Source organism: Empidonax traillii, unplaced genomic scaffold (genome assembly GCF_003031625.1).
Source record: "Empidonax traillii isolate 1590-97213 ecotype Southwest subspecies unplaced genomic scaffold, ASM303162v1 scaffold2132:size36691, whole genome shotgun sequence".
NCBI lineage: Eukaryota > Metazoa > Chordata > Aves > Passeriformes > Tyrannidae > Empidonax > Empidonax traillii.
In genome coordinates, this window is record NW_020957325.1 from 3,354 (window position 1) to 27,713 (window position 24,360).

The 24,360-nt window shown below is 44.6% G+C and overlaps 1 protein-coding gene across 1 annotated transcript in view; it reads right to left on the reverse strand.

The window, feature by feature from the left end:
- The window catches only part of LOC114071594 (PHD finger protein 20-like), a gene marked incomplete at its 5' end in the record, with an annotated part of 28,462 nt that overhangs the window by 2,949 nt on the left and 1,153 nt on the right, over positions 1-24,360 (reverse strand). Inside the window, 8 exons of the mRNA XM_027909439.1 lie at positions 1,044-1,217; positions 2,177-2,353; positions 3,327-3,434; positions 3,819-4,206; positions 6,871-6,950; positions 7,647-7,731; positions 7,880-8,051; positions 19,938-19,992. Coding sequence (XP_027765240.1) covers positions 1,044-1,217; positions 2,177-2,353; positions 3,327-3,434; positions 3,819-4,206; positions 6,871-6,950; positions 7,647-7,731; positions 7,880-8,051; positions 19,938-19,992 — 1,239 coding nt within the window. The remainder of the gene's footprint in view (positions 1-1,043; positions 1,218-2,176; positions 2,354-3,326; positions 3,435-3,818; positions 4,207-6,870; positions 6,951-7,646; positions 7,732-7,879; positions 8,052-19,937; positions 19,993-24,360) is intronic.

Genomic DNA, 24,360 nt, shown 5'->3' on the forward strand with positions numbered 1-24,360 from the left:
CACCACACACACGGGTGTTACACATTCAGCTGGAATTCTCCCCAGTTTAAGCCCAAATTACAAGTGCTCAGCAACAGCTGAAGGACACCAACATCAAAAGAGTTCTAATAGCTAAACAGTAAAAGACCATTCCCACATCCCACCTGAGCCAAGGGAAGGGGTCAGCTCCTTCCTGCACTGAGGGGGCACATCAGAGAAGGGGAGAGGAGACCCCAGCCCTGCAGTGACCCCAGAGGCACTGCGAGAGGGGCTGTGCAAGCAGCAGGGCAACCTGAAATGACCAACCAGGAGGGCAGCCAGCACACAGACAGTACTCGAGCAGTGCTGAGCAACTCTGAATCTCTCCAAACGCTCTGCTCCATTTCAAATTCCGCTTTTCTGATAGAGCAGAAACTAGGAAATGTGTAGTTCAAGTCTCCCCACTTAGCTGTAGATCCGAGGATTGAAGTTATGAGAAATAATCACAGGACAGCACCACATTTTGACACAGTCTACTATCTGCACAGGAAATTTTAATTTGAAAAAGCAAGGTAGGAACACTCCCAGGTAAGAGAAAATAGAATATATATATATTATTAAGACAGACACTGCAATGTTTGAACTATTCCATAAATTTGCACTAAAGCCTCTAAATATTCTAAACATAAGGATATAAAAATGCACAATCAGGATTCCCAGCCAGCAGTAACAGCAACGTTACCACGCACCTACAGCACAGAAAGGGTAAAAGAACCTGATCTTTTAAGATGTTAGTCCAACTTAACCCAGAATTCCAAACACTGAAAACAAGCACTTGTTAACTTCATCACTCGTGCTGAAAATATTACACCCAGTCATTTAAAAATCATGATTTCCACTTTTAAGAAGAATTGCCAAAGCATAAGATTAAAACTGAGTGCATAAGGAATAAAAATACACATTTTTTACCTACACTAACACTGCAAGAATGCACGGGGTTTGTTAGTAACACTTGTACAGGCACAAAACACCTGGCATCAGTTGCCTTAAGAAATGCACCAATGTTAAATAGGGAAAATCTGAACCTGTAGCAGCAGAAGGTTCTTGAGTTCTGGCAGTAACAGAGGAAGACTCAGTGTCTTCTGCTTTTCCTTCCTGTAAACTGGCATCTGTAGCGAGTGCTGCTCCTGGTGACGTGTGTCCAGGTGATCCCTGTTCACTGAAACTTTGGTCAGGTTCAACAGGAGTTTCTGACTGGGCTGGAGTAAGAAAAACATTTCCACTGAGTCAAATGCACACAAAATCACCCTGCAGAACACTGGGGGGGTGTTCATCCCACCGCATGCAGAACAATCCCCATCCACGCTCTGACTGCTGGCTCCTGCAGTCACACACAGCACAGCTCCCTGCAGCAACTCTCTACACTGACAGCTCCCAGAAACACACAGGATATGTAATTGTTCACGGCCCAAAATAGGACAGGTCTCCTCAAACCACCATCAGAGCTCCCCCAAAAGGGCACAAAAGGGAGTGTTCTCTCCACCAAGTCTAAGATTCAAACATCCCATTTGATGCTTTTTGTGTACAACAGGATTCAACTGTAAGAGCTCTAAGTTCAGCATTTGGGTTGTTACTTCTTCAATTTGAAAGTGCTGAAACTTTGTAATTACCTCATTTTCATAAGCATAGCCTTCATTTCCTAAAAAAAAAAACAACAAACAAAAAAACCCCAAAACCCAACCACAAAAAACCCCAAACCAAACCATCAAACAAAAACCCAAAGTAAAACACCCCCCAGACAGAAACCCAAGCCAAATAAAAAAATAATAAAAAAAACAAACAGCAAAAAACCCCAAACAAAACAAACCTACCACCCCAAAACCCCACCCACCCATCAAAAACACACCCCCCACAATCAAACCAAACTATTTCTTTGCAGAGTTCCATAGGTTGAACAATACTCTTTTGCAAGGCCAGTTATCAGTTATCGGTTGTCCTCCACTGGAAAAGCTCCCCCCACCCAAGGGAAATGCCAGGGTTACTGATGGAGAGGGAATCAAAAGCAAAGTGCAACCAGGACAGCAGAGAGAGAAACTTTCCAAGAGTTTTCCCTGCACTGTTGATGTAATCAGGTTTCAATTGCAGATACAGAGCCTGCAGGTTAAGCAAGTGAAAACACAGAGCACACAAATCCAGAGCACACCAGGAAGCCACTTACCCTTCTCAGACTCATTTTGGTTACATACTGCATCTTTCCAAGGCTGGATTTCTGCAGAAGTTGGGACAAGATCCGTATTTAAAATCTCATGGCCAATACTGGACGAGAGTCTCGAAGATCGTCTCCTGCTCTGGTCTCTCTCAGCATTACCTGAAGAGTTCTTAAATTTTTCCTGAGCTGGAACAGGCACATTTGATGGAACCATTGGTACCATGCAATTACAGGATTACTAAATAGCCCACAAGCAAATTATGAAGTTCTCCCCTCCCTGGGATAGTTTCAAAGTGTGTTTAAGGACTGAGGTTAACAGCAAAAGCTAACAAGCTTGGGAGGTTAGGCCTCTAACAATTATAACAGTTGTACAATTGTAACAGTTATAAATAAGCATAAAAATACAGCACAAGCCTATCACACAGAGCTCTCAACTTTTTTCTTCTAGTAGCAGAATTGAAGTATAGATACAATCAGTATCTGGAGCAACACTGTTCTCAACAGCAGCTGAACCACTGACATAAAATACCAGGAGTTAGATGAGGATTCAGACACACACCTGTGACCCTGAGCTGGATAATGTACACACACTGAAGTTTTAACACTCTGTGGTCCTAAGGAAGGGAAAGAGCTTTCTTCAGATCTTCACCTCCCTGGTCCTGAGACTGCTACAGAGAATATAATTCTTTCCTCATCAACACACTCAAGCTCTTCAACCTCAACATCCAACACACCAAGGTAAAGTAGAAAGCTGTCTGGCTGCAGTGGCATGAATATTTATGTAGTATTAAAGTGCCTTTGCTAAACAGTGTGGTAAATCCTGCATCTATTAACTGAGGAGTTTCTACAACTTTTAAGGCTTTTATAACCTTCTATATATTGGAGGCAATATAATCACTATGTTTATGAACTTCTTTCTCAAGGCTCACAGCTGATGCCTCCTTTATCCAAACCCAGCTTCCAAGATTTAGGAGGGAATTCCAGCAGGATGATGCCACATTTGAATGGCCAGTATAAGAAAAACAGGTGCTGGATTTCAGTCAATGCATCTGTCCCAGTTCAAGGTTAATATTACAGTTTTCCCCCTCCCCATCCCTTAAGTTTGAAGAACTTTACATATGTTAAATAGTGTGAGGGTTGAGTACCAGAAAACACTCACACAAGTTTTTTTCGATCCTGGCACGCTTTGCTGGAACATCCCCTCCTTTTGGGATTTTCCGACGTCTTAACTCCAAAGTTATGGGCTGCAGGGTCTGGGAACTTGGCTCTGTTTGGAGAGAGAAGGAAAACTGACTGGATATGAAGCTTTGAAACACTAACCCCACTTCCAAAGCCTCACAACCTGAAACCCTGAGCCTGCATAAATACAGCCTCCCCTGGCTTTCTGAAGCTCTCACAATAGCATTCAGCCCTACTGCAGGATTGCTTTATAATGCATGAGGGTCACCTGCCTAAACCTGATCCCTGACCAAGCCACTGAGGCTCCAAACCCGACAAGGATGCTCAGCTGGCCTGAACAAAGGGGAGTTAAAGATTTTTTAAAAAGCTTCTAGAGATGTAGGCTGTGAAAGAGCAAGATACTTCTTATTCCTTCAGGTAAGTTCAGAAATGTTCTGCCATATGGCCTAAACATTCCCCCTTAGCTACGTACCTGTTGGAGGGGTTATTGGTGGTCTGCCACGCTTCCGTTTGGTTTCTTTTGTGTTCTCCTGTGGACTCTTCACATTGTCATTCTCAGGCTTCTTCTCAATTTGTGTATCTACTGAATATTCCATATCATTCTCTGATATATTCTCTTTATCTTCTTTCCCATTCTTAGATATATTCTTTTCTGAGACCTTGCCTTTTTCTGAGATGACCAGAAATTTTCCCTCTTTATCAGGCTGCTTGACTCGTTTCTCAGTCTTCAGTGTCTTTTCATCTTCGTCTTTCTTTGCGTTACCTGCTGCTTTCCTCTGCTCTTTAAATTTCTCCCGGTTTTCAGGAGATGACGGAATTTCATCACCTCTTTCCTTAGGCTTAGCATCACCCACAATATTCTAGATAAAGAGAATGACATGAGAAAATCAATTTATTGCAGTCTGAAGTCACCCCTCGTCTCTGTATCGAGCAGTCCTGTATCCTTGTCCTGTTTTTCAAAGGATAAAAGGCAGAGTCATTAAAGCAACTGCAATCACCAAAGTCATCAGGAACCACATTTAAACTTAAACCCAAAATTTGGAACTTTCTTTGTAATTTGTGTCCAGCACGAGAGGATATGAAAATCCTTAATGGTCCCTGGCCAGCACAGTGCTGATTCAACATTCAACTGACACCTCATCTCCTCAGAGCTCTTAGTAAATAACACCAGACCAGAAGAACACCCTGGACCAACAGCTCCTTCATGTCCTTCCCTTTTGGGATCAGGATCAGAGGACAGCTAAATACCTCAGTGCTTCTTTGGGGAAAGAGAGACAGCTGATTTGAGCTATAAAAACTTCTCAGAACCTGCATCTTCACCCTATTATTTCAACCATACTTCAGATAGACTTCATTAAAAAAAAAAGGAAAAAAAAATCACTGTTTAAAAGTGTGAAATCAAATTGTTAAGTATTTAATGAAAACAAGTAGGCAAATGGGAAAGAAAGCCTTTCACCTTCTGAGATGTCTGAGCATCGCCTTTACCAGACATCACAATAATCTGTCTTCTGTAAACTCCTTAAGTGCCACAGCTACGGGAGAAGCTTCAGCGGAAACTCAAACGTTATTAAAAAACCAAAAAAAACAAACCCACAAAAAATAAAAACAACTGAAAAAACAACCCTCAGGCACTGTGTTTCAGCACTTGCTCACAGAACCAGCTGATTTGAATCAAGTATGTGCTACTGGAACTCTCATAAGCCATCTTAGTCAAAACATTCTCAGGAAAATGAATCATGACTCCAGTATGTCTGAATCACCTGCTGATGTTCCTGATCCCTCCAAAGCTGTGTGTCCTCGCAAAGGCACATTCACACTGCTGCAGGTCATTAGCATTTTATACCATCCCTGCTCAACATGGCCTGTTACACCCTCTACACTCTCATTAATTCTGATCAGCTCACGTTGCTCTCTTCAGGAATCAGGTGGTTGGGAGCCTCTTTTTCCCCCTTAACAACTACCAAGCTGTGAGCCATGTGTGCCTTCAAGGCTCCCTTCTCTCCTCCTGAAGAACAGACACCTTCCTCCAGGTCCAGCAACTGCTGCACCCCTGCTGTACCTGAACCCCCACCCTGGTAACTCACACTCACATCTGAACCTGCAGCTCTCCAGGGGCTCAAGTGTGGGGTTTTTTTTTTTGTTTTTTTGTTTTTTTTTTTTTTTTTTTTTGGTTTTTTTTAAACTTTACTTCTGGCTGTGTAAACAGAGCTTACCAGGAAACTCTCACTTGATGCTGCTTTATGCTAAAGGGCAGAAAAAATGTTCTGCCATAACTTGAAGAGATTCTCTTGGACTAAGAAATCTGGTCAATGGTTAAAAGGAGGGAAAAAAACCCAACCCTTCAGCTCCTTTCAAAGAATTTCCAGAGCTATGCAGAAACATGAAACTCCCTAAAGGAGAGACAAAATATTTTGGCTTTCTTATGCAGAATATTTCCTCAGATTGTTCAAATTCATGTATTTAATGCTAAATATGGTGGAAACATTTGTCATGATGGCAATGAAGACTCTGCAGGTTGTTCCCTTGTATTAGTCAACCTTCAACCAGGCACCACAATAACCATTTAAAAGCTACTAATTGCACTTTGTGGCAAATCTGAAATCGTTTTCCCTCCTAGCTTAGCAGACACAGAAACCTGGAGACCTCCAAGGAATGGTACACCTCCTCACAACAGTTTAAAATTTAACAGTTTAAATTTAACAGATTTAAATCGTAGTGCTGGCAATTCAATCCTGGAATCTCTGTTTAACACTTGTGCTGGGGAGACTGAGTCGATCTCTTTGCTCAAACAAGGTTCAGAAAACTAAAACCATGACAAAAAACCACAGGTTACAGCTGATGAAAGGTCTAAAACTTTTAAACCCTCCCTATAACAAAAATTATTCTGAAGCAGGTACTTGGGAAGCTTTGACCAAGTTACTCAAGACCAGAACTTGTCAGCCTTTCCTACAGAGTGCTCACACATGAAAATCAATGTACAAAGCAGTTTTTCTTCCATCTCATCAGAGCAGGACAAATTGTAATTATTTTTTTTTCATACAACTGTTTACTATTACTTTCCATCGTGAGCTGAAGGCTGAACCACCACACTGAGCAGGTGAAGGGTTGGTAGGGCAGCCAAACCACAGAAGTGGAAGAAGGAATAGTTAAAAAAGCTTATTTTCTCAAAGTTGTGAGGTGAAAGATTATTGGCCCTGTTCCTTAAAAGTCTCAGGACAATTAAGTGGTTCCTTTGGGAAAGAACAGTTTCTGCCCCCTCCCCGGTTTCCATCCCTTTATTTTTAAGGCATACATAAACTCATCTCAGTGACTTCTTTAGTTCAAGAGGTGCACTCAGAGAACCTGAATTACGAGAGCTTTGCAAATCACACCACAAAGATTCACAGAATCTTTCCATTTTACGACACTTCACTTCAGATACACAGTATTTTAGCAATAAGGGTGTTTCAGTCATTTCATGTTTAATAATCCATCAAATCCACCTGAACTTAGAATACACCAGGCAGCACAAACACAATACCCACCTGATCTTTGGAAAAAGCTTTGACATGAATGTTCTTGACCGTCTGAACTACACCATCATAAAATTTCACAGTGTAAGTACCTAAAATTTGAAAATAAAGCACGAGTTCAAAGATCAGAAGTTATTTAACACAGCATTTCCTACCAGCTCCAAGACTCCAGCTGAATATTTAGCTCTAGATAAAAGCTGCCTTATCTGTGTCCTTAGAACCCTCAACAGCAGAGCTCCCATCACAGGCCAAGTAAGGGAGACTCAAAGTTACCCAAAATAACTCTGGTCAGAATAAAGGTGCATGTCTGCTCTTCAGAGTTGTTCCTTAGATGCACTTTACTCACAAAATTCCAAAATATTCTTGGTGGAATATTCTGATACATAATTACACAGCCTTTTTCTCCTTGATCTCACAACACAGTCAACCTAAAGTAAACTCAGCACTAGAACAAGCCCTTCATGGTTCCCCTCCACTTCCCTTCTGGTTTTTAAAGGGCTCTTGCAGCTCTGACACCAGTTTTACTGCAGTTACATGCATCTCTTAAAAACAAACTTCAGGAATTACTTTTCCCAAATATAGACTTCAAGCAAGTCCTGACTGGATATCCCAGCAGAAAGGTTTTATATCTCACGAACAGGATGAGAGGCTGTAACACATAATTGAAAATACATCTTCCCACAGCTGTCTTCTGTCTGCTGTACTACCTCTCCACCTAAGCAAAGAGGTCCCAACACAATTAGAAATGCATCATAACAACCATGACAAAAGCAGAAACAAGGCCTTACCATCTTTGTTAACAGAAGTAACTTTGGCCGGGTAGAAGCGACAGTCGGACCAGCAGGCCAAGACCTGGTCATTGATATGGAACCCCTACGAGACAGGAGGTGAAAGTGTCTTCATCTGAGAATTACTGAGCATACAACTTCATGACAACATTCCAGTCATCAGCCCTTTAATATTTAAAACAAACTGCACAATAAACTGCTACGTGCTCAAATGTCCCGTAGGTTCTACTTACTGCACAGCCTTCCTCCTCATGCAGTCCTTCTTTCCTTAACTGGATTTTCTCTAAGGGACGCAGGTAAGGGCTGTCCCAGCAGAACCACTCGTCGTATCTGTGGTTCCAGCGTTTGAAATGGATAAGCACTTTCCCCTCTTCATAATCGATTTCTTCAATGTGGGCTGGGTACCTGGCCAAAGGGAGATAAAGATGTTTTAACGGAGAGGAAGGTAAGCTGTGTCAGATGTTTCATACAAACAGAGCTCGGTTTGGCTTCTCCAGTCTTATTCCTAATTGATGTACCAATTGTATGAGCAATAAAGGTGCTACAGAATGACTGAGCAAAGCACAGAACAAATCCCAAAACTGAACAGCAAAGAAAACATTGGCTGCAGAAAAGGAGACAACTAAGGAGTTCTTAGTCTGGGGTGGAAAAAGAAATGGAACTAGAGATCCAGATGTCAGAAAAACCTTCCCTACACCTAGATATCTTACAAAACTGATAGCTTTGGCTCACTGTTATCAAGAATAACACCTGGGGGTCAATGCACTCACTTCTCCAAGAAGGCATCATGAATCATCTTCCCAGTACAACAGCAAAAGCCCAGCAGGCACACCGAACCTCATCTAAGTTTTAGATTCTCAAAGTTAATTTTCATCTGCAAAGGCCTGGGATTTTAAATATAAATTTCTCAGAAGTAGAGGAAACTGAGACGGGTCAAATTCAAATGTTTCTGATCAGGAAGACTTTGTAAACTCTGTATTTCTTTAAATTGCATTGGTAATTTGTAACTTCAGCAAGTATTTTGAAATCACAGCATATTTCACTACCCCAGCTGAAGGTAACATCCCAAGTACCAAAGTTTTCCCCTCCACAATAATGACAACAGGAGAAAATTTGCACTTGTTGATGTTTTCAGTATTTTGAAAGAAAGGCAAGGCCTCAGTGAACTCTGTAACAAAGAGCTGAAGACAAAACCCAAATCCACAAATATTCTTTACCTGGCAAAGCACACTTAGAACAAGTGGCACAAAGAAGTGGAATCTCAAAAGGAGACTGATACTACACAATAAAGCCCAGACATGTCAGAATTAAGACTTAAACGCAACCCAGGCTACCATTCCACAACCCTACCTACACACAGGAAAAGCAAAGCTACCTCCAACTGAAATCCTGTAGCAGATGGGAGACAACATCCAGTCATGACTGTTTAGAAAGAGCTACAAATAAGCCACGTTAGACATTTACAGACTAAGGCCCCACTTCACTCTCAGCGCCACAGGCCTCAAGCCGTGCCATGAGTTCCTCCCAGGGTATTGCCAAAACACAAACAGCAAAGGCTGGGGAGGAGAGGGAGTCAAATGGAAGATACTCATGGCAGGGACATCTCTAAGTCACTACCAGCTTCCTAGAAAAGAAGCAACTTCCTTCATGTGACAGTCAAGGTGGTTCATATTCAAGTAACCTCAAGCACTGCCCTCCACAAGTTCACGAGGGGGCAACAGTCACAGTCACAAAGTAGTTCTACTAAACATAAGTAATTTTGGACTATTACTAAGCACAGGTAACGACAAAAAACCAGTATCCCCTTCCCTACAATCTGAGTGCAGCAAAACCAGGCAGGAAATCTCAGGTCCTCTCAATAAGAGAACAGCCATGGGGACTGCAGTGGGCCTGCCACTGGGCTGGTTCTCAAAGGTGAACAGGGGAGCTGATAGAAGTGTCAGAGTAGTGACTCAGGATCAAGATAACCCATAACTATCTCTGGTAAACACAATTCACTGTCTCCCCTTGAGGAGAGACAAGCCCAGGTGAGAAGAGCCAACTAAGTCCATGCTGCAAGGCTGTTCCCCTTCAGTGCTTCATAGGCAGTGAAAAGGAGACCTTTCTACACCAGAACCATCGCCCCAGAACCACACCCCAGTGCCATCTGCACCTATCTCACCTCACCTTCTCAAGACTCCCTGATGGGAGTCCAGACCAGCAAGAGAAACACACCTGACAATGAGACCCGAGTTCAGCTTGGCTGAGGCAGTGTGGGGGTACCAGAGCTCTCAGCCAGCTCCTGGAGAACACGTGCAAAGCCTCAACAGATCTTCTCTTTCTGAAGCCATGAACATCAGCAAACAAACGTTCAGAGCTCTCGACTGAACAGTAAACCTGTCAGAACCTGTGCCAGGTCTGTCCATGAACTCTGACAGCCCCCTCCCCAATCCCACCTCCCTTCCAGATGACAGCACTGGCTGCTCCCAAACCAAACAGAAAGGTTCAGCGGTTCTCAGCAGCCCTGAGCACCACACACTGACAGTCCCAGCTTCCTCCTCCCACACCTGCACCCCTTCACAGCACTGAGCAAGCACACCCTGTCAGGAGCCACAAGTGTGCACTCATCTCTGCAGAAGAGTTAACAGAGCTTACCCATCCACATCTTCCAGAAAGCCTGTGAACATGCCAAGGGGCAGAGGTCACTTAAATTCAGGCTTGTTTATTAAAAAAAACCATACTCTGGGAGGACACACAAAGTGAAAGGCCAACAGCTGAAGCCTGACTAAGGCCTAACAGAGAGTACAAGCCGTGTGTCCAGGATAGCCCAACACATCCTCCCCCAAAGCACAAAGGAAGCATTCAGCTGCTCAATGGCTATTGAAGACAGCTAACTGATCCTGGCTAAGAAATCCCCAACTGGTACTGATCTGAATATTTATCTAAAACACTGTGAAAAACAAGCTGAAATCTGAGACAACTTCTTGCAATTTACTGGGAGGGCAAAACAAGTAGTTTTCCAATTGAATGTGAAAGGATTGGTGAGCTCTGCCGTTCAAGGCCTTAGGAACTGGCTACACGGTAAGGGAAAACCTTCTGAGATGCCCTAATTAGTGGCATTAGTTTTGTAAGAACCCAAGTAACAATCAAAAACTCAAAAAAAATATCAAAAACTCACACCATGGCTGTCAAAGCACAGCAAACAGTATGAGAATGCATTTATGGCAGACACAGATTTACCTCTGGGAAGAGGGAAATATCTGGAAATTCCCTGGACTAGTCTATCTCCCTTCTCCTTTCCTACACACCAGAACAGAATTGCTATTAACTCCCACTCCCCTGGAGCTGGGAAGGGACAAGCTTAGTGCAGTCAAAGCAAGGCAGAGAGGAAAGGGAGAATCCAGGAGGATTAAGAGCCATGGGGGTTCATTGTTTCAAGCACTGAGACCAATTCCTGACAGCATGGACAATTAAACTCGTGGAACTGACACTCTAAATCTTAACAGGGTACACCACCCTCTCACAATACCAATTTGGTTTCAATGCTTGAGAGCCCTAACCAGAATCAAAATTCTTTTCACATCCATTTTAAACAAACAAACAGAAAAACTGGGGAGGTGTCATCAGAATAAGGTAACACAAGAGATGCCATTATTTGCCTGCTACAGGTAACCAACGCAGTTGTCTTCTTTTCAGTAAGAGAGGATGCAGCCAGCCAGCACTGCAGAGCTTAAATGATCCCATGCAAAAGGTCTGAGGAAGTCAATTCAGCCAGGACAGCGTGTCCCTGTCCATCACTACAGCAATCCATCTGGGATCTGTCCATGCAGGACTGTCCTACTGGAGCAGTCCCACTCCCCCACCCTCTCAACTCCAGCACTGTGTACTGGGAGAGCTCCCAGCGGGCACAGGGGCACCTCCACATGACCAGAGCTCTCCTCCTTTAGCACCTCGAGGTCAACAGACACTGCCATGAGTCTTTCATGACAACTCTGATGCACCAACTCAAGCCCTAAGAACTAAACCAAGCACCAGAAGCACTCCCTGTACTCCCTGGAGCTGGAGCACAGGAGGTGACAGACAACTGCACCAGGGAGAGAAGTGCACTTCCAAATCCAGCAAAGCAACCTCCAGTATCAGCTCTACAGATGCAACATTCACTCTGCACTCTGGCAAGGAGCAGACCCCGCGCTGACTGCTCTGCTGACACACACAGAGTCTTCTTCCACGGGGTTGGCATCACATCCAAACACCCTGGAAGTCCTGAATTAACAATTCAGGGCACAAGACACTGCCATGAAGGGGAGGTACACTGGGCTCTGAAATGAAGTACTTCCCAAAGCACCAGTGCCATCTGAGCAGCAACAGCGGCCCATGAACTGACAGATGTGTTTGATACTGAACACAGAAATCAAAGCCCTCTGACCAAATAGGACACTTAAACCTCCAAAGGTCTAGCACTGGGAGAAGTGTCAGCAAGCAAAGTTGTGTAACCACCCCACGGGGTGGTTGTGGTCACACAGGGGCAGGTGAACATTGCAGGGGAAAGAGCAGCCTGCTGTCCTCTACAAATGCACACCAAGGAGTTGGGGCAGCCTGTCACCACTGATATTTTTGCCCACAGAAAACAAGCCCCCAACTCTTACAAACTTCAGTTCAGAAACCCCAGAAACAGAGCTACACACAACCCAGGTGTCAAAGCTCAAGCAAGCAAATGAAAGCTTTCACAACCAGAGAGTTCATAACTAAGCTGTGAGATCAGAGCTGCAAAGCAGTGTGTGCAAGACAGGCCATTTATGATGTGTTTCCAAAAACCAAAGAACATGGTTTGGTTTGGGACATTCAGCATATCCAAAATTCAAATTCAGGCCAAGGGTTATGGGGAAAGTATAGCAGGTTGTTGAATTCCCCCCACCAAGTTTTCCCCTTCAAGAGCTGTGATGCTGTTGCTGTGCAAACACATCAGAAGGATAACAGTTATTAACACAGTTATCAGCCTTCCTCAAACACCAGCTGTACCAAACTGCATCTTTAATAAGCCTACAGCAGAGACAGGCTAAGAGATCTCTTTTTGGAGGCCTGACTGCTTGTTTTTTGGTGTACAAACAAAACTCAACAATACCAGAGATGCAGCAGATTCGATCGGTGCCTGCCTGTGCAACTCTGGGTTACACAGGTAGCCAAATCAACATGTAAATGTGATTTAATGTTCATACTCATGTTCTCTATGGAAAAAGTTATGTTTACTCATTTTCACAACGCCAATCCCCCTGTACCTGTAAAATAGAGGAATGCTCTGCATGCAAGCAGAGTATTTTGGAACAAATTCCCTATGTCTAAGGCAGTGCTCCATCCTTCTGAGATGCCCAGATGGCTTTCAACACTGGCTTGGCACACTTAGCCTATTGGTAGGTCCCAGAGCCTTCAGTACAGTCACCCACATAGACTCCTCAATAAAAAATAATAAATAAATTTAAAAAAAAGGTCAACTATAATTCATTGCTGGGAAGAGAAGTTCTCTACAGGAGCTAAAGGCAAATTATTTCTCGTATGTAAGAGGTCTTCTGACTCAAACAATTTTCATTGTATGCCTCACTCACTGAGAATTATTAAGTGCTAAGTTTTGAGCTGACTACCAGCAATGGACAGAGTTACAAAGCTCAAAGTCAGCCCAAGTAGCTTTTAGGCCCTTTTCCATCTTCCTGCTGCAGTGGTTAGTCAAGGAAAGTGTTCCTCCTCACAGATGAGGGCTGCAAGACAGGCTGCAGAGCAGACTTGTTAGAGCAGAATATGTTTCCCCACCACCCACCCTCAGAGAAGCAGAGGCCACAACATTCAATCCGACTTTAAAGCCTCTGAATTCACAACAGCACCAGGAAAGGAAGCAGTGAGGAACTGCCTTGGGTATTTTTTACTGCAAAGAATTTACCCTTCCATAACATTTGCTCTGCAGTCTGTGTACAGCACAGAACTTGAAGGGTGAATTCAGGAGGAGGAGAGGCTGAAGTCCAACTAGATTTAGGAGCAATCCTATTCCCAGACACAGCGGCAGACACTTCTCAAGGGCCAGCACAACACAGCAACGTCTATCGCCCATTTCAACCACTGGTATATAAACTTTTATAAATTAACTACTTTCCTACAAACCAATCACTAGGACTCTAAATATTGTACCAATACAAAATGTTTAAGATATTAAAGACTTAAATATAATATGAATGGTTTTAAAAAAATACCAGTTTTTTAATCTGTCACGGGCTTCCAACTGGGCTCCCACCTCAAAGTTGATCCCTCTTCTATTCGGAGGATGTTTTGTCATTTTGTAATATCAACACTGCTGATTTTATTCCCCTGAAAAATGCAATTAAATATCAATCACTAATCAAGACATACACAAAATAAGCTTATGCACTATAATCCCCAGAAGCTAGATGTTAAGGGACTACTCTGGTTTGCAGACAGCAAAGGGGGTAATTATCTCTTAACCAAGGGCTCCCAAGTGACAGTGTGCAGAATCATCCCAAAAATGTGTTCAGAATGGCAGCTACTGGACCATGAAAGAGTGAAGCTCAACCTCTGCCCATGGGTCCAAGTTCCAGGTCAATTAAGAACCACGCAGCCCAATGTTTATTCATAACTGAGACAGAAGTTTTGTAATATTCTCTCCCCCCCCTCCCGGTTTTGATGAAAACAAGGAATCCAGTAAACAGGAAGTAGGCAAAAACAAACACAATGACAATCTTTCAACAGCTACCACAACAGTGAAACACTCCAGAACACTAGGTCACTTCATCACTGCAAGTGCAAGAGAGTTCAAAGACATCAGAAATACGCAGTTTCTATTACCAATTTGAGAAGACTGTCTATACTGTTTGCAGATTTACATTGCTGTCACCCAACTCCTCCACCATTTTAACCAGAAAACATAAATAGTCTTCATTAAGATTTGTTTCCAACAATTAATATAAAAGTTTAAGAGATCTTGCCAAAGTAATTTCTTTCAAGGTACATTTAATGGAAAGCCTGCTCAAGTGCTATTTTTCCTGATTTTTTTGTCAGTCATTCCCCACAATTAGAAGATAGAAATCATCATCCATTCTTGCAGTCTTCAAGCTCACAAGATCCAAAAAAAACACAAGCAAGTTTTATTCAGTAGCATCATCCTTACAGTAAGGCTGTGTCTTGAAGATCCCATTAAAGATGGACAAAAGGGATGCAAGTTAAAATAAGAAACCATCCAGTCTTACACTCCAAGAACAAGGACCACAAATAAGAAGCAGCATCTTGGCTCACACAGGGCATGAACAGCAATGGCATCAACTGAGCTGCATCTGTGAAAGGACTGACATCGTGAAGGAGTGCCCCAAGTTCAAATGTGGTTCAGAAACCAAAGCTATTTAGGGAAGTCATAAAGCCTCTGTGGCAGAGAAGAGCTACTCCTTCACCACACTGAAAGCCAGGCCATGGGCCACGGAGGCAGCCCAGCCACCTCCACACAACCACCACAGTGCAGAGGAACTGCTCTACCAACAGCTCAGCTCTGCCTTCCTCCAAAGCACTGCTTGGACTCTGAGTCTCACCCCTGGTCCAGAGCCTGCAGGGTATGGGGAAAAAATGCTAAATTCACACAAAGAGATAAAATATTCTAGCCACCTAAGAACTGAAAAAGTTACTTTTCTGGAGCATCTGACAACAGAGTTCACCCAGCATGGATCTGGATCAGCCCAGCCTTCTACAGGTTGGAGCGAGAATCCATTACTTTGAAGGAGCAGAGTCTGTAACTCTTAATTGGGAAAGGTAATCAAGAAAAAGCTCGGATGGTTGGGATTTTAGTTAATTTTGCATTAGAATGTAATAATTAAAACAACAAGGACATCTAAGCAGCAAGTGCAAAGCTACATTTTAAGTGGTTTATCCACCCACAACTCAAACATCCACTATTTTCTCTGCAGATTTACAACATTAAAATAGCCCTTTCTCAGACTGGCAATGGAACTTCGTGCCCCCAAACGTGGAGCAGATGCATTTTGCTGAACGCTTGTGGAAGAAGAGACATCTGCAAGATGATTCTTTCCCCTATTTTCCTTTTCACTAAGGAAGGCCATGCCAAGCCAATGTACTCCCAAAAGCAAGGCAGGTCCCCCTTGGCAAGAGTTGCCCCCTGGACCCAGGGGACTGAGCTCAGCTCACCCATGTGGAGCTGGAGAGGAGCACACACCTCTCCTGACTCCAGGAACAGGCTCTCACACAACAGAGCCTGTATAAACACATCCATTTTGGTGAGGAAGGTCTTATTATAGTTTCGGTCAAATATTTAAAAAAATACAAGTGTCACAACTAAAAGAAAATCTGATTAAACAGCCAAAGCCATTTAATCATATTTACAGAAGCTACAGATAACGTGAACACAGCTAGAGTCAGCTAACACTGACCAACATCGGTCACAGCACACACATACTGGGACCAGCTTGTTACAAGGCAGCTGATCACAGGGTTGAAAGAGAGGAAAACACTTTATGGGCAAAAATCTCGTATCACTGCCCCCTCCTCCAAAGTCTTCTTTCCTCTCCCCTCCCAAGTTTGGAAACTTGGGCTGCTCTGGGTTCTCTCTCATCCTGCCACTGGTTTGCACTCCGAGCCAGCAGCCCTCGTGCTGAGCATGCCATGAAAGCAGGCTGGCTTTTCCACTGGCAGCCAATCCCAGGAACAGCTTCCTCAACCAGAGGCACACTTGGTAGAACATCACATGAGATAAATTAGAGGATCTGAACCATTTCACCCTGAAACACAGGGCCTTAGAGCAAGACAAACCACGAGATCTGACCTGCCCTGGGAGCCATCACGTGGCTCTGCACAAACCAAGCAGCACCAAGGGGCACTTGAGCAGCATGAGCAAAACCACGTGCAGAACTGCACTCCTCAGAGAGCAACACCCAGCACAGGGACTGCCTCCACCTGGAGATTCTATGGGTCAGCCTCTGTCCTCTCCTGCACTTAAAAACCTGGAACCACGTTGAAACAGCTTAACCAACAGCCCCAGACTGATCAGACACAGCCAGAGCTACGGCTTGGAAATAAGAACAACTCACCAGAACATCTCTTCTAAAAATTATCTCCATCAGAAAATCAGTTTGTGTTGACTTGGTAGCTAAAATGGGGCACAAGTAGGCTCTCCACTCTGGTAACACATTTTTCTCATGTGCCCAAGACCATGATTAAAACAGGAATAGTCACTCAGCCCATCCTGAGAGCTGTATGGCTTTTCTCCAAAATTTGTTTCACTATAAAGATTAGATCTGTTTCAGGAAAAAACACCTGAGAATTTAAACAAGTCACTACTTCTGACACAAATGTTTCTAAATCTACATCACTGGAAGTGCACGTTGTTTAAAAGGGGAAGTCTTTTCTTCCCCAGCAAAGTCACCATGAGGGAATTTAACTTTCAAAGGCTATTCAGACACTCAGAGGTGCCAATCAGCAGGCATGTTTATCTCAGGGCTCTGCAGAAGAGCATTAATCACATTAATGTCGATCCCTTCAGGGGTCACAATTTTTGACTTCTAAAACAAGCTCTCTGCTCTGCTAACAGTTCAGGGCCTGTTCACCTGGAGCTGTTCTTACTCTCTCCAGTTTTAGGCTGTCAGTGCCAAACCCCAAACCTGACAAATCACCCAATTCTAACAGAAGAGGGTTCCTCTGGAAAAGGAAGAAATGTTTCACATTATCAGACAGAGCAAACCCAGGCAGTTATGGCAAACTCTCACTAATAACAGCCTCTGTTTTCTCCCTGGAAACTGCAGAATCACCGTAGCCTTTTCCAAACCACACCTACCTTGGCAAAGGCCGTTTTCCAAATGCCTGTCGAGTGATTAAAGCATTCCTTACGTAGTATCACACCAAGAGCCCTGCCTCGAAATCAGCCCCACTTTCACATTTTGTATTGTCTCAGTGCAAGGCTTCATAAGCAGCTCAGAAGAAATGCAGGTCCCTCCCACAATTCAGCCTCTTCTCTCCTTCGTTCTTTTGTGCATCCATGCCACTCGCAGGGATTTCCCTCCCTCTCACATGGGGACACGACAGAGAGGAAAAAAGAGGAACTCCATGAAAAAACAAACATAGTTTTCTGAGTTGATAAAGGAGAACAGTAAACTTCAACAGTTTGTATAAATATAGTACTCCTTTGCCTTGCAAATGTCAGTTTTATTCTGGATTGCAAGCTCCAGTTCCTGTGAGGCACTCAGTCCCTCAGTGGTGATTCAGCAGGACTATCTGGTAGGAGGGGAATAAAAAGCAGTGGCAAAACCAGGGAGCAAAAGCAACTCGCCAGAGATTGTCCTGTGTTCCCTGGAGATGCAGCACACTGGAACTGCCCTGCGTGCTGCAGGCAGCACTGCCCTTCCTACACAAGCAACACAAGCTTGTTTTGATTCCTTCTAGGACAAAACTCATTCACAGCTGATTCCCACAATGCCTAAGCTGACTCTGCCATCCTCCCCGGTGTTCCCAATCTGCTGGCATACCCAGGATGAAGCTGCCAAGGACTAAGGCCATTCACATTTTGCACATTAGGGCTTGCTTTGCTCTGCAATAGTTAGTTCTGACCTTTAACTTACATCAGCTGAACACATGACACCAGCCTCACACCTCCACTGGTGGTAAAACAAAGGCCAGCCCTACAATATGTCCATCCCTGTGGGGAATGGAGTGCGGAGCAGTGCATGGTCCCCACTGCAACCCCAAGAGCCTGCAGGTGGATGACCACAGCCTGGCTGTGCTGAGCCCACACCTGCAGGAGAAAAGCCACGGTGTCAGACTGCAAACCAGCATCTACAGACACCATTTATATTATACAATCCTCATGGCACCTTAGGAAGACTAAGTGCAAGTCTCCCAAACACTTAAACACCACAGACTGTACTGGCACTGCCTTGGGAAGCTGATTGCAACAGACTTTTACTGCCTGCAGACAAAAGAACCTCAGCCTACCAGGTTTGACTACTGCAGCACTGCTCCCATGCAGTAAAGCCTCACTATTTTACCCTACACACAAACCCAGATGTCAAACCTGTTACAGATGTTCACCCAGGAACAACTGCTGTGCTGGCTATCCATCCAAGGATGTCTACACTCCTGCCTCTTCTGTTTGGGTCTACTCCACAGCCAGGTGACTCTGTTTTAGGATGGGACTGTAAGTGTCAGATGATGTCCTTCACATTATTTCAAAACACAACGCCTCAGATCTCCAGGCAAGTTCCAAGGATTTCTGCATCACCTCCCTTTTCCTATTCACAAGACCCATCTCAAACAAGACACTGCAGGATATGCAGTTCTTATCTGCACAACCTAAGATCCTCAGCTAGATCTTCACCAGCACTCACTTCTTGCTTTAAAAGCTTCTCAGATTCAATTTACAACTGTGCAAGCAAACTCTGAGCCACTCAGCACTCAAACTGGCTCCTGAACTGACCCTTCATATTTCCACACTAGGAACACTGTACAGCTGATTCCTCAGCACTGAAACATTCCCTCAAAGCGTGACACAGAGAGGATTTCAGACTCCTGCTTTTCCTCTGGTTTGTACATGCAGATTAACAGAACTGACACCAGTAAAAATCTACATTTGTTCTCCTCCTCAGGCAGAAACCAAGACTTTCTCAAAGTACTCAGTGACAAAACTGAGAAGGTGTTACATGAGTGACCCTCCCCAGAACAGGATCTCACACTCTCCCTAAGACTACAGGACATGGAGAATGTCATTTCATGTAACTGTGCTCTCAGTTCAAATTGGTGCTGAAACTGCAACACACCAAAATAGAAGCAGAAATTATGAATATGAGCAGTTTAGCAGAACAGAAAAAATATTTTCTATAATAAAATCGATTTGAATTACCAAGTGCAATTAAAGAAATAAATGCTCATTACTGAAAACAATTCTTTTCAGTCATTTGATCATGTCCTATTTAGCTGTTCTGGTTTCCCCTTTTTTTTCTCTTGTAACACACTAAAGGTAAAACACACACATTCCTGAACACCAAACAAGCAGAAATATTTTGGAAAAAGGTTTGAGTCACATGAAATAAAGCAGTTTTTTCTTAAATAAAGCAACATTAATGGAAACCTACTTTAATGAGACTCCCATTTTTCCTCCAGCTGAAAATGTGCAGTCTTTAGGAATGTAAGAATTTAATGTAGATAAATATTACCCTCAGCACCTCTGCAAGAATTACAAAAGACCTCAATTTTAAAGCAAAACTTCAAAGGCTTAAAAAAAAGCTACAATTAACAAAACCAAGGATCTGTGCTTATACTCACCTAGAAGAGACTTGTTGTATATGTGGCCACAAACATTCCAAACACTGATGAACAACTACAAGGAAGGAAAAATAAGTCATGTGATTTCTCAGACTAAAAGTAGTTCATAGTTCAGAAAAATATTTTCTCTACAATCAATGATATCCCAATAACGGAATAACACCTCTAGAACATGAATTTAATGTGGAATTACTTCATTACAGGTCAGGAGGCTGCTGTGATCCAGATCAGAGAGAAAACTTAAGAGACCCTTACAGACACACAGATATTCCCTCTGCATACCCACATCAGATTTCTCCATCGCTTATTTACCCTTTGTCAAATAAAAGCCACCAGTAACTTTATTATTACTGCTCCTCTGGTGCACCAGGTACTGCAGCATTAATTAACCACCCATTAACTAAGCAGTGCCCTCCTGGCAAGGAAGACAAGCTCAGTGGATGAGCTACACTCACCATGCAGCAGAAGGAGCTGCGTTTTGCTCATACAAGAAAGGAACCAAAAGGGTTTCCCCAGAACAGTTTCTTCATCCATAAATCCAATTCCTGCCAATACACAAAGGCTTCCCTGCACAGCAGGAGTGGCACAAACAGCCACCTGCATTGTTCCCAGAAGCCCAGTTTAGGCTGCAGATTGGGCACTCCAATGGCGTTTCTCCTGGTTTCTACCCAAGTGAAGCTGTGCAGAACCTGTCATGGTTTAGGAATGGTACTGTCCAAGTCAGTGTTCCCACTGAAACCACTCCAAGCCATGTGGCACCCCCTCACTGCCTCTCCTGCTCCCCATCCCCTGCAGTGGCTGCAGAGTCAGAGGCATGAAAGGTAAAGATCACAGGTTGAGATAAGAACAATTTACTGGAAACAGCCATGAGATAAGAAAACAAACAGTAACAGCAACAATATTCATAACAATAGTGTACAGCAGAGGTGAGCAATTCACACGTGAATGTTCCCTTCCCAGCCATGCCAACCCAGCCACCCCCAGACAGTAACAGTAAGGTGGTGCAGATACACCTCCAGGTCCTGGCCATGCCCCCTCCTGGCTACTGCCAAAATTAGCCCTGTCCTATCCAGAACCAGGACACAATCCATCCTTTATTCTATACCATCTACATCATGCAAAAATATATATACACACACACACAAGCACAGGTATCATTTCCACAGTCAATGGCAATCCCTCCAAGCTGTCTGTTGAGTTTTTGGCCCACGATGGTGAGGTCTGCACCTCCCAGATGTCTGCAGGGCAGGAGGGCTGGGGTGCTCTTGGTTGGGTCAAGCTGCAGAAGGAGCTCACGACTGATGTGTCTGGGGCAGTCCATCCCCACTGTCCACACACTGGCAGTGCCATTCAGCAACCAAGGGGACTTTCCCTTTGAACATCAAGCCCAGCATCACCCCTCAGGGTGCCAGAAGGAGCTGTGCTTCAGTGCCAATCACCTGGGAAGCAGCAAAATCGCCTTCAGAAGCTGCCAGGATCTCTTTTTCAGTTAGGGTGTAACAGGCCTCGGATCCTCTGCATCCTTGACTCCAGAACCCCAGGGGTTGTCCCTGAGTGTCCCCAGGTACTTTTTGCCAGAGATTCCAGGAAGGACCATCCTTTGCAGCTGCAGAGTAGAGCATATTTTTCATTTCTTATCCTGTCCTGACTGACCCAAGAGCAATGTCCTGTTTAATTTGTTCAAAAGCTTGCTGTTGTTCAGGACCCCACCTAAAATCCTTCTTCTTCTAGGTCACTAGATAGAGAGGGCTGACAATCTGACTTATCTGGAATATGCATCCTCCAAAAACCCCCAAAGCCCAGGAAAGCCTGTGTTTCCTCCTTGCTGGTTGGTAGGGATACAGCTGTTGTTTTGATGATCATGTCCATTGGAATCTGGCGAAGTCCATCTTGCCATTTTACTCCTAAAAACTGAATTTCCTGGGCAGGTTCCTTGACTTTAAAGCCAAACTGGCCTTCAGAAGGATTTGGATTATCGTCTCCCGTCTCAAGAACTGCCTCTGCTGTGCTGCCCCACATGATGATGTCATCAATGCACTGTAAGCTTCTGCAGCCTCACCCTTTTCAGTGCCCCCTGGGTCAGTCCATGTGGGGCTGTGTTTCCAGCCCCGGGGCAGTCGGTTCCAGGTGTACTGCACACCCCTCCCAAGTAAAAGCAAACTGTGGCCTGCACTCTGCTGCCAAAGGGATGGAGAAGAACCCATCAGCAATGTCCATAGAGGCACCACTTGGCTGCCTTGGTCTCCAGCTTGTACTGAGGTTCCAGCATGTCTGGCACAGCAGCATCAGTGATGGTGTCACTTCATTCAGGCCACGATCGTCACTGTCAGCCTCCCCTCTCCACTGGATTTACACACTGGCCATACAGGACTGTTCAAGGGGGAGCGAGTCTTGCTGAGCACTCCCTGGCTCTCCAGTCCATGGATCATGTCCTGGCTGGGGGTCACAGAGTCCCAGCTCGTGTGGTGCTGCTGACACTGCACTGCTGCGGCAGCAACCAGTAACCGCTGTTCTTCAACCCTCAGCAATCCCACAGCACAGGGGTCTTCTCAGAGACCAGGCAAGGTATATAATAGCCTACTTGTCTTCAGAGAAAGCCCAGCAATGCCCTTTTGGGTCCTTGAGATACCCTCTCCTGAGGTATGCAAAGGCAGTCACAAGGGAGTGTTTTTACCATACATTTCCAGTCAGACTCACTTCAACCTCCAGTACAGGCAGCTGTTGGGATCCCCCTGTGACCTAGAAATAGAGATGGATTCTGCCCTACATACCCTGACAGCACTGGGGCACACTGTGCACCAGTGCCAACTAAAGCCTTACACTCCTGTGGGTCTGATGTGCCAGGCCATTGATCCACACAGTCCAGCAGATCCAGCTGTCCACCTGGCTGGAGACAGGGACTCTCTGCTTCTGGTCACAGCTCTCATTGCTCACTTGTAAATAGGAACTGCAGGTCCCTTCAAGAGGATGGGAAGTAACATCAGCCCTCCTGTTCTGTCAGGAAACTAGCGCAGCATTTACCCCTGAAGGATTTCCTGTGGTGGCTGTTCTCCCTCTCAACTCACACAGTACCTGTGCTGCTGGGGCAGAGGAGGGTTTTCCATCCCACTGCATCGTATCCTCTCCATGGTCATGCAGGCAAACCCACAGGTTACCTCACAGTGACCCCTCTCTCTCGAGCTGGGTGGCTCCTCTCCCAATGGCAGAGACTCCGGTTATACCAGCAGGGGACATTTCCTGTTTGCTCGAGCCTTTCGATCTCTCACAGCCTTGGACACCCTTTCCACAGCTGAGGTGCAGATTGGTAGGAGGACTCTGTTGCCAGAGTCAGATCCCCTGAAACCCTGTTTGTCCTCCTTCTGCCATTGACATCAATGCCAGTGAGCTGGTGTATGACAACAGCACGCTCTGTACAAACTTGTGCCACATGGATTGTGTGCACTCGACCTCCTCTGGATGTACAGGGATTCAAATCAAAAGAAGTCTCCTATGGATTACCTCCAACACAGCCAATTCTCTCAGGCACTGGACACCTTTTTCCCTGGCATTCCACCACCTGGCAGGTTGCATAAACTTTGCACCTCTCTGCAACTGCCACAGCATTTTTCTTCCACGTATTTTATCACTTCATCAGGGTCCTGTAGTTGTTCAGCGATGAACTTCCAAACCATCAGAAGAGAGAGGTCCTCCAAATCCTGGCCCATGCCCTCCCACATTCCATGCCACTCATGACTATCCACCCTCAGGGCAAATCTCTGAAAGACCTCCCTAGAAATATCTTCCTTAATTCTAAACGTGGTGTGGACCACACTGAGGAGACTTGAGAGACTTAGCAACCAGAACAGGTTTTCCTTAACATCCAAAGGGAATTCAAAATTCACAAAAGGTGTTGTAACATGCCTGAAGCAGAAAAAGGGATTGAAAAGCTGGGGAAGATCATCCTTCCCTCTCGCCCCCACAGACTGGGTGTGATTATTAATGGACTCCCAAAGGTAGCACCCAAGGTAACAGCAACAATATTCATCACAGAAGTGTACAGGGGCGAAGGATTCACATCATTCACCACTACAGGCAGAGCCCAACAACAGAGACCAGCAGGCCCAGCCCCTGCAAAAACTAACCCTGTCCTGGCCAGAACCGGGACAAACCACTTCAGGATGCTGAATGCACCGAGTCTAACCATCCCCAAAAAAGACATTATTGCCCGGCCTAATGGGCACCTGTGGGCTCAAAGTGCCTTCGACAACTAAAAATTAAATGTGGAAAAGGAAAGGACTGTTTCTAACTGCCACTCTACACTCCCCCAGAAGCAAAACCAACAACAATCCCACAAAACTCCTTGGACAAACTGACATCCACAGTGGGACTACACTGAAATATTTGGTCTAGGGTGTGCTGTAGCAGCCTGAGGTTGAACCTCCTG